Source organism: Sus scrofa, chromosome 13, assembly GCF_054392235.1.
Source record: "Sus scrofa isolate SSC_HxYL_T2T_F1_AM1 chromosome 13, Sscrofa_HxYL_maternal_Yorkshire_Landrace_v2.0, whole genome shotgun sequence".
Lineage (NCBI taxonomy): Eukaryota > Metazoa > Chordata > Mammalia > Artiodactyla > Suidae > Sus > Sus scrofa.
In genome coordinates this window covers 47,889,803-47,901,675 of record NC_139395.1, presented here as the reverse complement: position 1 = coordinate 47,901,675, position 11,873 = coordinate 47,889,803, and the positions used below count along the sequence as shown (strand labels likewise).

General features: G+C 53.8%; 1 protein-coding gene across 6 annotated transcripts; it reads right to left on the bottom strand.

Moving 5' to 3' along the window:
• Positions 1–145: 145 nt before the first annotated feature.
• On the bottom strand, positions 146–11,062 carry HEMK1 (HemK methyltransferase family member 1). 6 transcript variants are annotated; one of them, XR_014823168.1, is made up of 11 exons: positions 10,728–11,062; positions 8,761–9,139; positions 8,379–8,470; positions 7,986–8,079; positions 3,736–3,870; positions 3,348–3,412; positions 3,019–3,068; positions 1,212–2,009; positions 957–1,052; positions 675–788; positions 146–538 (listed from the first exon to the last, which is right to left on the bottom strand). XR_014823168.1 is itself a non-coding variant. In XM_084988407.1 (11 exons), exons 2-11 carry the CDS (start codon positions 8,968–8,970, stop codon positions 502–504), a joined length of 1,002 nt encoding a protein of 333 aa, XP_084844533.1. In that variant the 5' UTR covers positions 8,971–9,139; positions 10,728–11,062; the 3' UTR covers positions 146–501. The 6 variants fall into 6 exon arrangements, 5 of the variants coding, with proteins under 5 accessions (XP_084844533.1, XP_020924487.1, XP_020924485.1 ...); XM_084988407.1 differs by having other exon boundaries at positions 1,901–2,009; XM_021068828.2 differs by having other exon boundaries at positions 1,901–2,009; positions 8,799–9,139.
• Positions 11,063–11,873: the final 811 nt, after the last annotated feature.

Sequence of the window (11,873 nt, the reverse complement as noted above, 5' to 3'; positions counted from 1 at the left end):
TCAGAAACTCCAAAGCTGACATGACCAGGTGGGGCCTGCCAGCCAGCCCTGCTAGGTCAGAAGGAAGCTCTTACCCCCAAGCACTGCTTAGGGGCAAGAGGTCAGGGTATCCACAAATCACAATAACAAATCATTAAGTCATCACTCACTGTTTTCTTGCCACTTTATTGGCCACATCTCTCAATATTCCCAGAGCAGTTCCACCCACAGAGACCCAGCAACCTTCCCTGGCCACACATTGTGATGGAGCCAGACTGAGAACCTGGGTCCGCTCAGCTCCTGAGCAGGACTGTGCGTGCCCTTGCACTTGGCTCCCCCAGGAAGGATACCCCCACCTTAGCATCTACCGCTACGTTTCCTAGAAATGTAGAGCATGGGGAATCACAGAGCATCTGGGGTTCTGAAGCATCCACCTCCCTCCAAGTAGCATTCCAGGAAGAAGTGTCATTCAGGCACTCTGGCAGGTCGGGGCCTTGGCCAGGCATCCACAAGACAACCATGCTATGGCTCAGACCTCTGGATATGTAGGAACCGGGGCCTAAGGAGACAGGGACAATGGGTCAGTTACTGCCTGGGCCCTGGGGACTGAGCAGGGAGTGGGAATCTCAGAGCTGTGATAGTCTGAGTGGAAGGACCAGTATGGCTGTGAGGGTGGGGGGAAAGTGGAGTCTCACCTCCCACAGAAGTCCCTGCGCACAGCCACAAGATTGAGGGACAGGTCAGGTCGGCTCTGGAGCCAGCTGCCGATGAGCTCTGGGTGTCTTGGGTCCACTTCTAAGAAGATGCTTCTACATAGAGCATAAATGAGTCAATTCAGCTGGGCAGGGCTGGACCTGCACTTCTGGGTTACCTGAGCTGGGAGAGGTGGCAGCAGGATGACAGCCAGGGCAGGCCCAATACACGATGGGAGAGGAGGAGGCTGCTAATGTCAGACCCAGGAGATGTCCCATCCATACCCAGAGTCCTTCAGGAGTCGAGGTGCCAAGGCCAGGATGTGGGTAATGATATCCATGCCCTCCTCCCCACCATCCAGGGCGGTTGGGTCTTCATAGCTGAAGGGAAAAACAGTAGGAGTGAGGGTATCTGAAAAGTACAGAGATGCTAAAAGGGCTTCCACAAAGAGGGCTCCGAGGAACTTACATTCTGGGCTGAGAGGAAGGTCTGAGGACCCAAAGGGGACCCCCAAGTGATGGCAACTTCAATCCCCCTACCTCCAAAATGCAGCCTTCCACTGGTCAGTGCTCGGTGTGCTCAGTGAATCTCATTGACTGACAGCGCCTGGGGCATGAGGGTCTCCCCAAAGCAAGGATGGTCCTATTCTTGGCCTGGGGAGGTCTAGAGCTAGCCCTGACCACTCCTGAGAGCCAGGAATGGGGGAGCCAGCACCCCAAACCCAATCCCACTGCCTCATCTGGAGACTCCTGGGCTACCCCTGGTTCTCAGCCTCCTTGAGAGAGGATGGCTCAGTACAAATTCTGGAGTAGGGGCTTGGTTCCAGCTCTTCTGCTAACCCCTCGCATGAGCTTGGACAAGACACCTTCCCTCTGTGGTCCTCAGTTTTCTGGAAAATGATATACTCATCTGAGTACCTTCTATGTACTGTGCATTGCATCTAATATTTTAGTCATCATTGAGTCCTCCCCAAGGCCCTGCAAAGCTCTACCAGTCCCCTTTCAGAGGCAGGAAGCTGAGGCTCAGGGAGGTTCAGCGGTCTTGAGTGGGAAGGCATAAGCTGAACCCACACAGGTCTGTGGGTTCCAGAGTGAACCCCTCTTTCAACACCACTGCCCCTTTCAGCCCCCGCAGCCTCCCTGTCCCTCCCTCCCAATGTTGTGGTCCTCAAGGGTAGACCTCTCCCACTAAGCCTTCTCAGGTCTAGCCTCCCTGATCTACCCCACACCTGAGGATCTCAGGGGCCAGCTGCTCCATGTCCCGGTGGAAGACGTAGGGAGGGTTGCTGATGACCAGGTCCACGGGGCCCCAGGGTAGAAGGTGCGCCCAGTTCTGCTCTGCAGTCAAAGGGAACACATGGCAGAGAATGGGAGGTAAAGGGTGGCAGCTCCACACACCACCATGTTCCTTGAGTAATCCCTCTCCCCTAGCCACACCTTGGGCCTGTATCTGGACCCAATAACCTAGACTTGCAGATTGGTGCCCAGGGTCCTCAGCCAGCAGCCTGGCTGGGAGTGTGTATGCTCTAACATGGCAGTTCTCCCTCCAGAGTGTCCCTGTCCTCTCTCTTCCTGTTGGAAATCTTCTCAATAAGCAAGACTCAGCTCAAATGCCACCTTCGGGAAGCCATGTCTGATTGCCTGGGCAAAGCAAGAGCCTCTGTCCTCTAAGCCCCATGCGCCTTGCCACACTCTGCCTCACAGCTAGCATGGACGGAGTTTGTGGAGGGCAGGCCTGGCCTCAGTCAGTCAATCCCTAGTGGCACTGTTTACTGGTCCCTCCCTATGCCCGGTGCTATACCAGATGGATCCCACTCCATGGAGGGGGCACATGAAGCTCAAGGATCTTACAGGCAAATGATGGGGCCGGAGCTGGAGTCACAACCCCAAAGTCACTCTGCAAAGGCCGCAGTCAAGTCATGCTATGCCTGAGCCAGGCAGGGCTGGGGGGACACTCAGGTATTTTGGTCCCAAAGGCTTTCTCTTGAGTTTCTGCTTATCTCTTGACAGCAAGCAAGTCCTAACTAAATTTATTAGTTATGGGGGATATGAAAGACAAGAAAGACCCTGTGGTCCCTTCATAGGTCAGGTCAGCCCAGGAGGCAACAAGGACTGACCTTTCCTCAACAAGGATTAGTCTGAGATACTCTGTGTTAGAGAGAGACAGAGAGAGAAGCAAAAAGAGATACTATGTGTGTGTGTGTGTGTGTGTGTGTGTGTGTGTGTGTGTGTGTGTGCATGAGTGAAGGCTGGGGAAGCCCTTCCTCCATCTCTGCAGTGTGCTCCATTCACCCAGCAGCATCTATACCCAGGATCCCCATCCAGAGAAGATGCATGGAGAAGGTACCTAAGGTCACATCGAGCGGGATGATCCGAATCCTGTCCTGTAACTGAAGCCTGGAGCAACAGGAAAGCAAAGGTGAGCATGGGTTGTGGCAGGAGGGGGGAGATCAGGGAAGGCAGGCTCCTACCCTTGGCTACAAATACTGGGAGAATAAACCCTCCTTAGACTGGCAAGATACAGGTGTCCACTGTCCATCTGTAAACCTGTGGGACCTACGCTAGGCCACCTCCACTGCCTCTTCCTTCGTGGGTATGGACATCGGTGGGTTTGATACCTGGACAGGTGTTGAGATCAGGCCCCCAAATCTGCCTCCCACAACTCTGCCCCCCTACCTCTGGGCATTCTCATGGGTCAGGCAGATGGCAGCTTCTCCCTTGTCCACAGCAATGACTTGGCTCTGTCCCAAGAACAAACAAGGTATGTGGGAGGCAGGGTGCTTGGAGAGGCCAGGCCTGGGACCAGAGCCCTCTCTGAATCCCCTACCAGAAGAGAAGGGAAATACACAGTACTTTTCCCTGTCTGTGACTGGGGGCTGGCCAGATGGAAGGGGAAGGGACTTAGAGGCTGTGACCGTGGTGGGCTGGGGCAGCTCTCTCCTCCCCCTGCTTCGTTTCCCCTCAAGCACTTCTAGCAGAGATGGATTGGGGAAGGATCAGCAGGAGGGACGGGGTCAATTACAGCCTAGAGAGGGTCGGGTGGGGGTATGCACAGGGGGCTCACCTCGGGGAGCTTGCTCAGCAGGCTGAGGGAGATAGCTCCTGATCCACAGCCCACCTCTAGGATGAGGGGGCCACCATGGGCTCCCACCGCATGGGGCCTCTGGGTCACCTCCTCTAGCACCCATTCAACCAGCTCCTGCAAGGAAGAGAGATCTGAATCAGAGTTGGTGCTGACTGGCCCCTGGGGGTCTTGGCACAGAGGTGCAAGCACAGGTAGCCCCACGAAGGAGTGGGATAAAGCCAGACTGATCTTGGCGTCAGCTGGGGCCATGGGGAGGTCACTGTGCTTCTCCATTTCCCTATCTGTAAACTTGAGCCCAGTTGAAGATAACTCATTGTGGGGCTGGAGAGGTTAAACAGAACCACATTCACGGAGACTGGTACATGGTATGTGTTCAGTAAGGTCCCTGCTAAACCCGTCACAGATATGCTCTTGTTCTGTGCTCACAGCAATGCTAAGAATCATACCTTATGGTCCCCCAGATACCCCCTCTGGGCCTGGCCCTGCTTCCAGAGCTTTCCCTGAATTAATCTGTTAGATCATCACAACCAGCCCATAAGGAAAGTGAAGCCAGGGGTCAAGGCCCTGCCTAGAGCCCAGCCTATAGCTCAGCTCACAGTGGCCAAGAATCAGGGATTGATGTGTCCCTAGCTTCCTCAGAGCCTCCCCAGAGAGGTTCCAAGGCCAAACAGACAGAGGGGCAGGAGGAAGGCACAGTCCTACCTGAGTCCCATATTGGAAGGGGGCTGTGGCATACACAAGGCTTGAAGTAAGTGGGTATGATATGGTGGGAGTTGCATAACTGCACTATACCTGCCTTGGTGGCAGGGGGACACTTCCCGATACTGTCACTTTGGAAACAACAGAGTCTCACCCACCCATCTACCACCTGCAGACTGCATGGAAGCCAAAATAGTTTGGAGGTCAGGATGGAGGGCTGCTGTTCAATAGCCAAAATGTTTCTCAACATCAGTAGAGTGGGGGCCCAAGTAGCTAAGCATGGAGCAGGGAAACAGAAGTGCGGTTCCTTCTCAAAGCCGTCCCTTTGGATGAGGGCAGGAGAGGCCCCCCTGGAAGCTGAGGACTCTTGGGGTTCCAGGCAGGGCTGGCTCAGGGAATGAGGGGAGGGGTCAGCAAATGGTTGTTTCCCTCATCTGAAAGAGCCTGTTTCTTCCAGGCTCTCTGAACCGTGGCTTTCCTCACTGTGGGTCTAAGGGCTAGGATGGGGTGTGTCTCTCCCACCACAGAGAAGGCTCCATGATGGAAAGACCAGGGATCTAACCTGTCTTAGTGGGTCCTGCTCAGGCAGAGCTTCGCCCACAGAGGGGTCTCTTGGCTACTTTTCAAGTGCTGGACAAGCTCTTCCCATGGCAAGTGGCCTCGGAAAGCTATCCTCTGAGCCTCAGACCTCCAGGTCCCCTCAAGCCCCATTGTCATAGGCCCCAGTGGAGCAGAAGGCTCCAGATCACTCAGACCCATTTTCTGCAGAAGCTCCTCAGTGCTGAGTCCCCAAAAGAATTTCATTTTTCTAGGCCCCCAACCCAGGAGCAAAGCTCAACTTTCCCCAGAGTAGCAAGTTCAAGGCAGGTAGAAGTTGGCCACGGGGTCCAACCTATCCTGTTCCAAGGCCCTTGGGCGCCAAACAAGCCACTGCCTATGGGTAAGACAGCCTGTCTTCAGGCAGAAGGCATCCCCTCACTCACTCCCAGCAGCCCTGTACCAGGTACTACTGGAGAACGGGGGTGCTGGCAACAGGCTGGGCCAGCAGCACTGGGATCAGCACAGAGTGAGCAGTTTAGGGCTGTGGCCAAGAGCCTGCGGTCTCAGTGGTGAGGCCATGTACTGCGTGGTCAGGTAGACAGTTGAGACTTGTAAGGGGCATGAACTTCTCTTGGTTTCCTGGCCACAGACAGACCTCCTCTGGCTGGAGAATGACCCCTTAGTCAACCACACTGGCCAGCCGCACCTCACAGACATCCTGACCTCAGAGCACACACTACATGTGTGAACGGCCACCATGGACAGGGTGTGAAGCTGAGAGACTGGGCCATCACTGCCACCAGTACCCCCTTGCCTCCCGCTTCCACTCCAGATCACGAGGGGGATCATCTTGGCTGTGGCATTCCCAACAAGTTCAGAAACTCTTCCTCACCCGGTAAAGAGCCTCTTCAGCCTAAAGCTGGTGGTTCCTTGGGCGAGGCTGAAACTGAGTTGGTCATAGGCCCAGGGCACCTCTTCCAGATGAACCAGAGAAGGATCCAAGAACACAGTGGGGTGGGCACAGAGGGGTATGTGGGAAGAAGGCAAAGAGCAAGCAGCTATCAGCTCTGCCTGAAGCCACTGCCTCAACAGGCCTCCATACCCCTCAAGAGGCTGGCCCAAGGTCTCAGAAGGACCTGAGTGCTGTGAACACCCTCATTCAGATTACACACTTAACGGCGAGCCCCAGGAAAGTGGCAGTGCCTCCTTCAAGCTAATCACAGACAGAACACTGAGCCTGCCTCACTTCACCACGCTAGGCAAGAATAGCTCACGCTTCCAGCCTTGGGTTTCCTACTGTACACACCACTAGGCTGGGGACAGAGCCACCTTCCCACCCCCAGGGAAAACCCAGATTGTCAGGCCGCATGCCGCCTACAACTCTGCATTTCAGAATTCTGCACCCATCATTAGAAATCACTCTTCAAAGGATGGACAGAATGCAGGCACCATGGTCCTCCCCTGTACTCATTCTCCCCACTCCCTGCCACAGGCCACGTCCTCTCAAGTTCTTGGTAAGGCACCCCCCAGTGCGGCTTCACATTGGGGTGAACATGGCAAGTTCTGAGAAATGTCTGTACAGTGAGACAAGAACCTGGCCTTGCAACCGCAGCCTCCCTCCTCTCCCCACCCCTTGCAGCAGAGCTGCTCTTTTGGCCTAGACCCACCCAGGAAAGGGAGGGAGGTGCCCACATGGAAGCCGGAAGTTCACACTCAGACACGGTTGATGCCAGGTCAGCTCTGAGGGGACTCAAAGGTCATCATGGTAGCTTCCCTCCCATGCCCTGATCCTTGGCCACCTAGGGGATAATGAGTGACCTCCTAGCCAGAGGTCGCATGTGTGGAGGGGCCACAGGCTGGCCTTTCTAAAGCCTGCAGGCAGCAGGCCACACCCTGCTCTGAGTCTCTGCAGCTGTCCTAGCCCATCCCATCCCAAAAGGGGCAGCCCTGTGTGAGGCAGGAGGCCCTGATCCAGGAGTCAGGATATCCAAGTGCTGTCCCCATGTTCTCTGCCATGGCAGCCCTGTGACTTTGGCAAGGTCTGACTCGCCACTTTCCCTGTCCTGACACTGGCCAGTAAGGCAAGGACCTGGTCTCCCAGCCACATGATGTAGGGGGCAAGTGGGGTCAGAGGGTTTCTTGGCTGGTGGAGAGGGCTGGGAAAGTGAGGAGGGGCTCCAGGTCCATGGCTGGGGCAGGTCTGATTGCTCCCAGGAATGTGCGTGCCTTTCTAGAAACACCTCTTCTCGGAACCTGGTGCCTTTTGGCTTGCCCGCCAGCCCCACCCCACCCCCCACCTGCTCTGCTTTCTCTGGCTCCCAGCTCTGCCACTTACAAGGTCAGGGGGAAGCCCAGGAAGGGCCATAGAAAGCATCTTTCCTAGAATAAGGGTGATTCATGTAGAGACAGCATGCTGGGAATACACATTCCCCCATCCTAGTAATTTGAGAGACACGGGCAATTACCTGACTAGATAGTAGATGTAAAAGATAAAAGGACCCTACCAATTCCCTCGTCTGGAGGCCCAACCCTCTCACCACCTGGACCCGGAGGGGGCAGTGACCCACCCGAAGTCACAAAGCCGTACCAGGCCTCCAGATGTCCAACTGGAGCCCTCTCCACCACACCCAGGCCTCCTGAGGAGGAGAGGGGCACTTGTTTCCCATGGTTTGGGTAGGCTATAGGCGTATGAGACAGCTCCTAATGAAATGACAGGTACAGGCTGAACACTTGGTAGACAGCACTAGTTGGGATACTCTGAGCCACTGCTCACTTGGGGGCTGGGGCAGTAGCTGGGAATGTGAGGACAGTTAAGGAAACCAGCAGGGACTTTCTTCTTGGCCTCACCTACCCAACCAACCAGGAAGGTCACTGCCTCTAAAGGACAGCAGTCATGGGGTTCCAGCGCCCCCTGGTGGAATCCTGGGACAAAGACAGGTGCCCTGAATCCCTTTAATCCCCATCCTGCCTAGTCCTGGTGGCACACTTACCTCTGTTTCTGGTCGAGGGATAAACACTGGGGGCACCATCTTCAGACTGAGCCCATGAAAGTCCCACTCACCAAGGATGTACTGCACCGGCATCCTGCAGAGGGGCAGCAGGGTCATCATCAGTGCCAGAGCCTCGACTCACAAGAACATGTCTAGGTTGAGAGATAGCATTTGTGGCCAGGTTTCTGGTAGGGTCACATCTCCTATGCCCGGAACTCCTAGCCAAGGGCTTCCTATTTACTACCATGCCCTCTCTCTCATCACTCCTTCATCCCAACACCTCCCCAGTCCTTGGATACTTTATTCCTTCCTGACCAGGAACTTGGTGGGGCTGGAGGAATCTGAACCCTGCCCCCCACACAGAACCCTCAGGTTTGGACCATGGGTGCTCACCTTTGCAATCGGTAGCTACTCAGCTCCTGGATATACCGCAGCTGCCAGCGGGTCAGGGGCTGGGTCAAAAGTCCTGGCCTCAGACTCTGAAACTGCCCCACAGAGAATTTGAGTGGTTGGCTCCCCAGACCCAGGTTCTTTTCTGGACAATGCCAGTGGGCCCAACACTGACCACTTTAGTCACCCCTGAACCCCTAGTTTCTGGCACACACTCTAATAGTTTATTGGGTGTATGAATAAGTATCTCCCTAAGACATTCCTTTGGAAAAATCCCATCACCCTCAGCTCATCACTCTCATGGGAGTAGAAAAGCCTGGATGTTTCTTCCTCAGGGTCCTCCCTCCCCCGCATATCCTGCCCTCTGGACAATACTGCACTTAACTGTTTTGGCTCCAAGGACATGAGCCACGATGTACTCACTGGATTCTCGGGCCTCAGGGATACCCCTTTTCTCAAAGACTGCTGTCCAGTGGCTGATCAACTCTGTGGCACTCAGCAACCCAGTGGGAGTCAGATGTGGTTGCTGCGAGCTGAAGGCACAGCCCTGAATGCCTCCCCTCCACCCCAGGGCAGATATGAGGGCCCTCAGCATTCTGCCCCAAAGTTTCACGTCTCAGTAAAGATTCCTTGACCACTCGCCAAGGTCCCCAAGTCTTGTGATGTCAGCTGCTGAGGATGGTGACTGGCCTCAGCTGGGTGGAGATGGAGAGGTCAAAGGTTCTGGGTCCTCAACACAGGTCTGGTCCTCAGATATGGCTATCCTGGAACAGGGAAGGAGAACCAAGAGAGCAGCTGAGCCTTGTGTGACCCACTCCCCACTGACCTGTTGCCTTCATTCTCTTGCTCTATCATCACTTTGACTCTGTTTTAGAGCCTGACCCACTTATTTGGGTTCTCTTGTCTTGGTCAATGATATTTTCTTCATGTTTTTTGTTAGTCTTGCTAATAAATGGGCTGGTGTGGGTCAGGGCCCAAGCTTGGGGGCTGGACAGATCTATATGACCCAGAGGGTGTGACCCCGGGAAAGCCATTATTTCTTGTCTGCGCTATTTCTTTCTTTTTTTAAAATTGAAGTATAATTTATTTACGTTGTGTTAATTTCTGCTGTATAGCAGAGTGATTCAGTTATATATACATATATACACATTATTTTTAAAATATTCTTTTCCATTATGGTTTATCACAAAGCACTGAATATAGTTCTCTGTGCTATATATTAGGACCTTGTTGTTTATCTCCTCCCTGTATAATAGTTTACATTTGCTAACCCCAACCTCCCATTCCATCCCTCCCCCAACCCCCTCCCCCTTGGCAACCACAAGTCTGTTCTTCTTGTCCAATAGTCAGTCTGTTTCACAGATAGGTTCATTTGTGTCTTTTTGCTTTTTAGCGCTGCACCTGTGCATGGAAGTTCCCAGGCTAGGGGTCCAATCAGAGCTACAGCTGTTGGCCTAGGCCCAGAGCCACAGCAATGAGGGATCTGAGCTGTGTCTGTGACCTACACCAGAGCTCACAGCAACACCGGATCCTTAACCCACTGAGCAAGGCCAGGGATCAAACCCGCATCCTTATGGATTCTAGTCGGATTCGTTTCTGCTGCGCCACAACGGGAACTCCAACATTACATGCTCTTAACTAATATTACTAGGAGCAAGAGACCATCTTTGCTTGGGAGCTCTGCTTTTGACATTTTACATGTACTGTCCTTGATTTGTATGCTAAAAATCTGCCCCCTCCAAGAAACCGAGCTCATCCACAAAATCTCTGCTGTAAAACTCCTGACCAGGAGTTCCTGATGTGGCACAGTGGGTTAGGAATCCAACTAAAGTGGCTCTGGTTGCTGCAGAGGCTTGGGTTTGATCCTCAGCCAGGCAGAGTGGGTTAAAGGATCCAGCAGGCCGTAGCTGTGGTGCAGGTTGAAACTAATCAGATTCAATGTCTGGCCCAGGAACTTCCAAATGTCGTGGGTGCAGACATTAAAAAATTAATAATAAATACATATTAAAAAAAAAACTCCTCCCCAAATCCCCCCTGGTTTGGGAAGTTTTGAGGGAATTACTCTGCTGTGTCCCCCTTTGCCCGGAAAAGCAATAAGGCTATTCTTTTCTCCTTCATCCAAAACTCTGCCTCAGAGATTCAATTCAGTGTGGATGCACAAAGGCTGAGTTCTGGTCACACTCCCAATTTAATCCATAGTCCTAATCATCAGCATAAACTCAGCTAAAAAAGTGATAATTTTTGTTAATTTCATATTTAAGTTATCACAAACAAATTTAACTTCAGGTTTAAAATCAGTGGTCTTCTTTCCTCTTACAGAGATCAAGGTTCAAACTAGCCTTAACTGAATACCTGCTAAGTGCCACATCTTCAGAGACAAACAGAGAGGAAAAGGAGACTCGGAGACGGGAAGCAACCTGCCCAAAGCTAGGAACTGTCCCACGTAAGACACAAGTCCTTCGAACTCCAGGAGCGGCTCTGTCTGCCACAGCGCTGCCCAGGAAAAAGCTGAGGCTTGAAATCAAGGGCGCAGCTGCCCCCTCAGGTCCGCACGAAGAGGTCGCCTCTCCGCAAGTCTACCTCTCCATTTGTACAACGGGATAAGGGGAGGAGGGTAGGTCGGGAGAGTGCTGCTCATACCTGCCTGAGTTACCACCCTACTCGCCCTCCAGCCTAAAGAAACTACCGCGGGTTCGGCGCCCGGATGTGAGTAACGCGCGGTGAGCGCCCTCCAAGGCTCTGCTTCCGGGGTTGGAGCGGTTGGGAAAGGGCTCGGGTGGACCCCGCAGTCCAGCTTTAGGGTTCCTAGCGCCTCTAGGTTCCACCTCAGAAGGCGAGGCGGGCCAGTGGGGCAGGATTTGAACGCGACGCCCAAAAACGCCCGCCGGCGCCCCCCGTCAGAAAGTGCTTGGTAGTGTATAGGGTCGTTCCCCGGGGGCCTGGACCAGCCAGTCTTCCTAAAGGTCATAGCAGGGATATGACTCTGGCCTCAGTAACTGCTCCGAGCTGGCGTTTGGCTACCCATCCGTGCGATGTGTAGCCAGCCCAAATGGAGGCGTGTCACCAGCCAGCCCAGGGTTCGAGAATTGGGGCGCGATGCTCAGGAGCGTGGTCTAAAGAAGCCGGCGAGAGAGTAGAGGGGCTCGTGGGAGGGTCCCAGCACTGGGGGCGGGTACTAATTTAAGGAGCGGGACTGGGTGTCCAGGACCTGCGGTCCAGGTGGCGCCTGGGCTCAAGGGCTGCTTTTAACCCTCTAGTTCCCGTTTTAGGGTTTGGAGCAGGGAAACTGGAAGTAGGAGACTAGGATTAGAATCCTGACTCGTCTCGAGGCTTTGTCCAGGTGCCCATCTGTGGGCCTCAGTTGCTTTTATAAAATTCATGGCAGTGTCCTGCAAAATATGGCCTGCCAGTGCCAACCCCTCGCCCCGGAATCTATTGTTACCTACCTCACGGTTAACTAAACTACTATTAAACATGCAGTTTCCCCGAACTCCATCC

Excerpts from the sequence above, each read along its gene's own strand:
- HEMK1 (XM_084988407.1), bottom strand. The coding sequence starts at position 8,970 with ATGCTGAGGGCCCTCATATCTGCCCTGGGGTGGAGGGGAGGCATTCAG. Across the intron at positions 3,413-3,735 it reads TGCTGAGCAAGCTCCCCGAG|AGCCAAGTCATTGCTGTGGA; the intron begins GTGAGCCCCCTG and ends TTCTTGGGACAG. Across the intron at positions 1,053-1,900 it reads CTGGCCCCTGAGATCCTCAG|CTATGAAGACCCAACCGCCC; the intron begins GTGTGGGGTAGA and ends TTTTCCCTTCAG.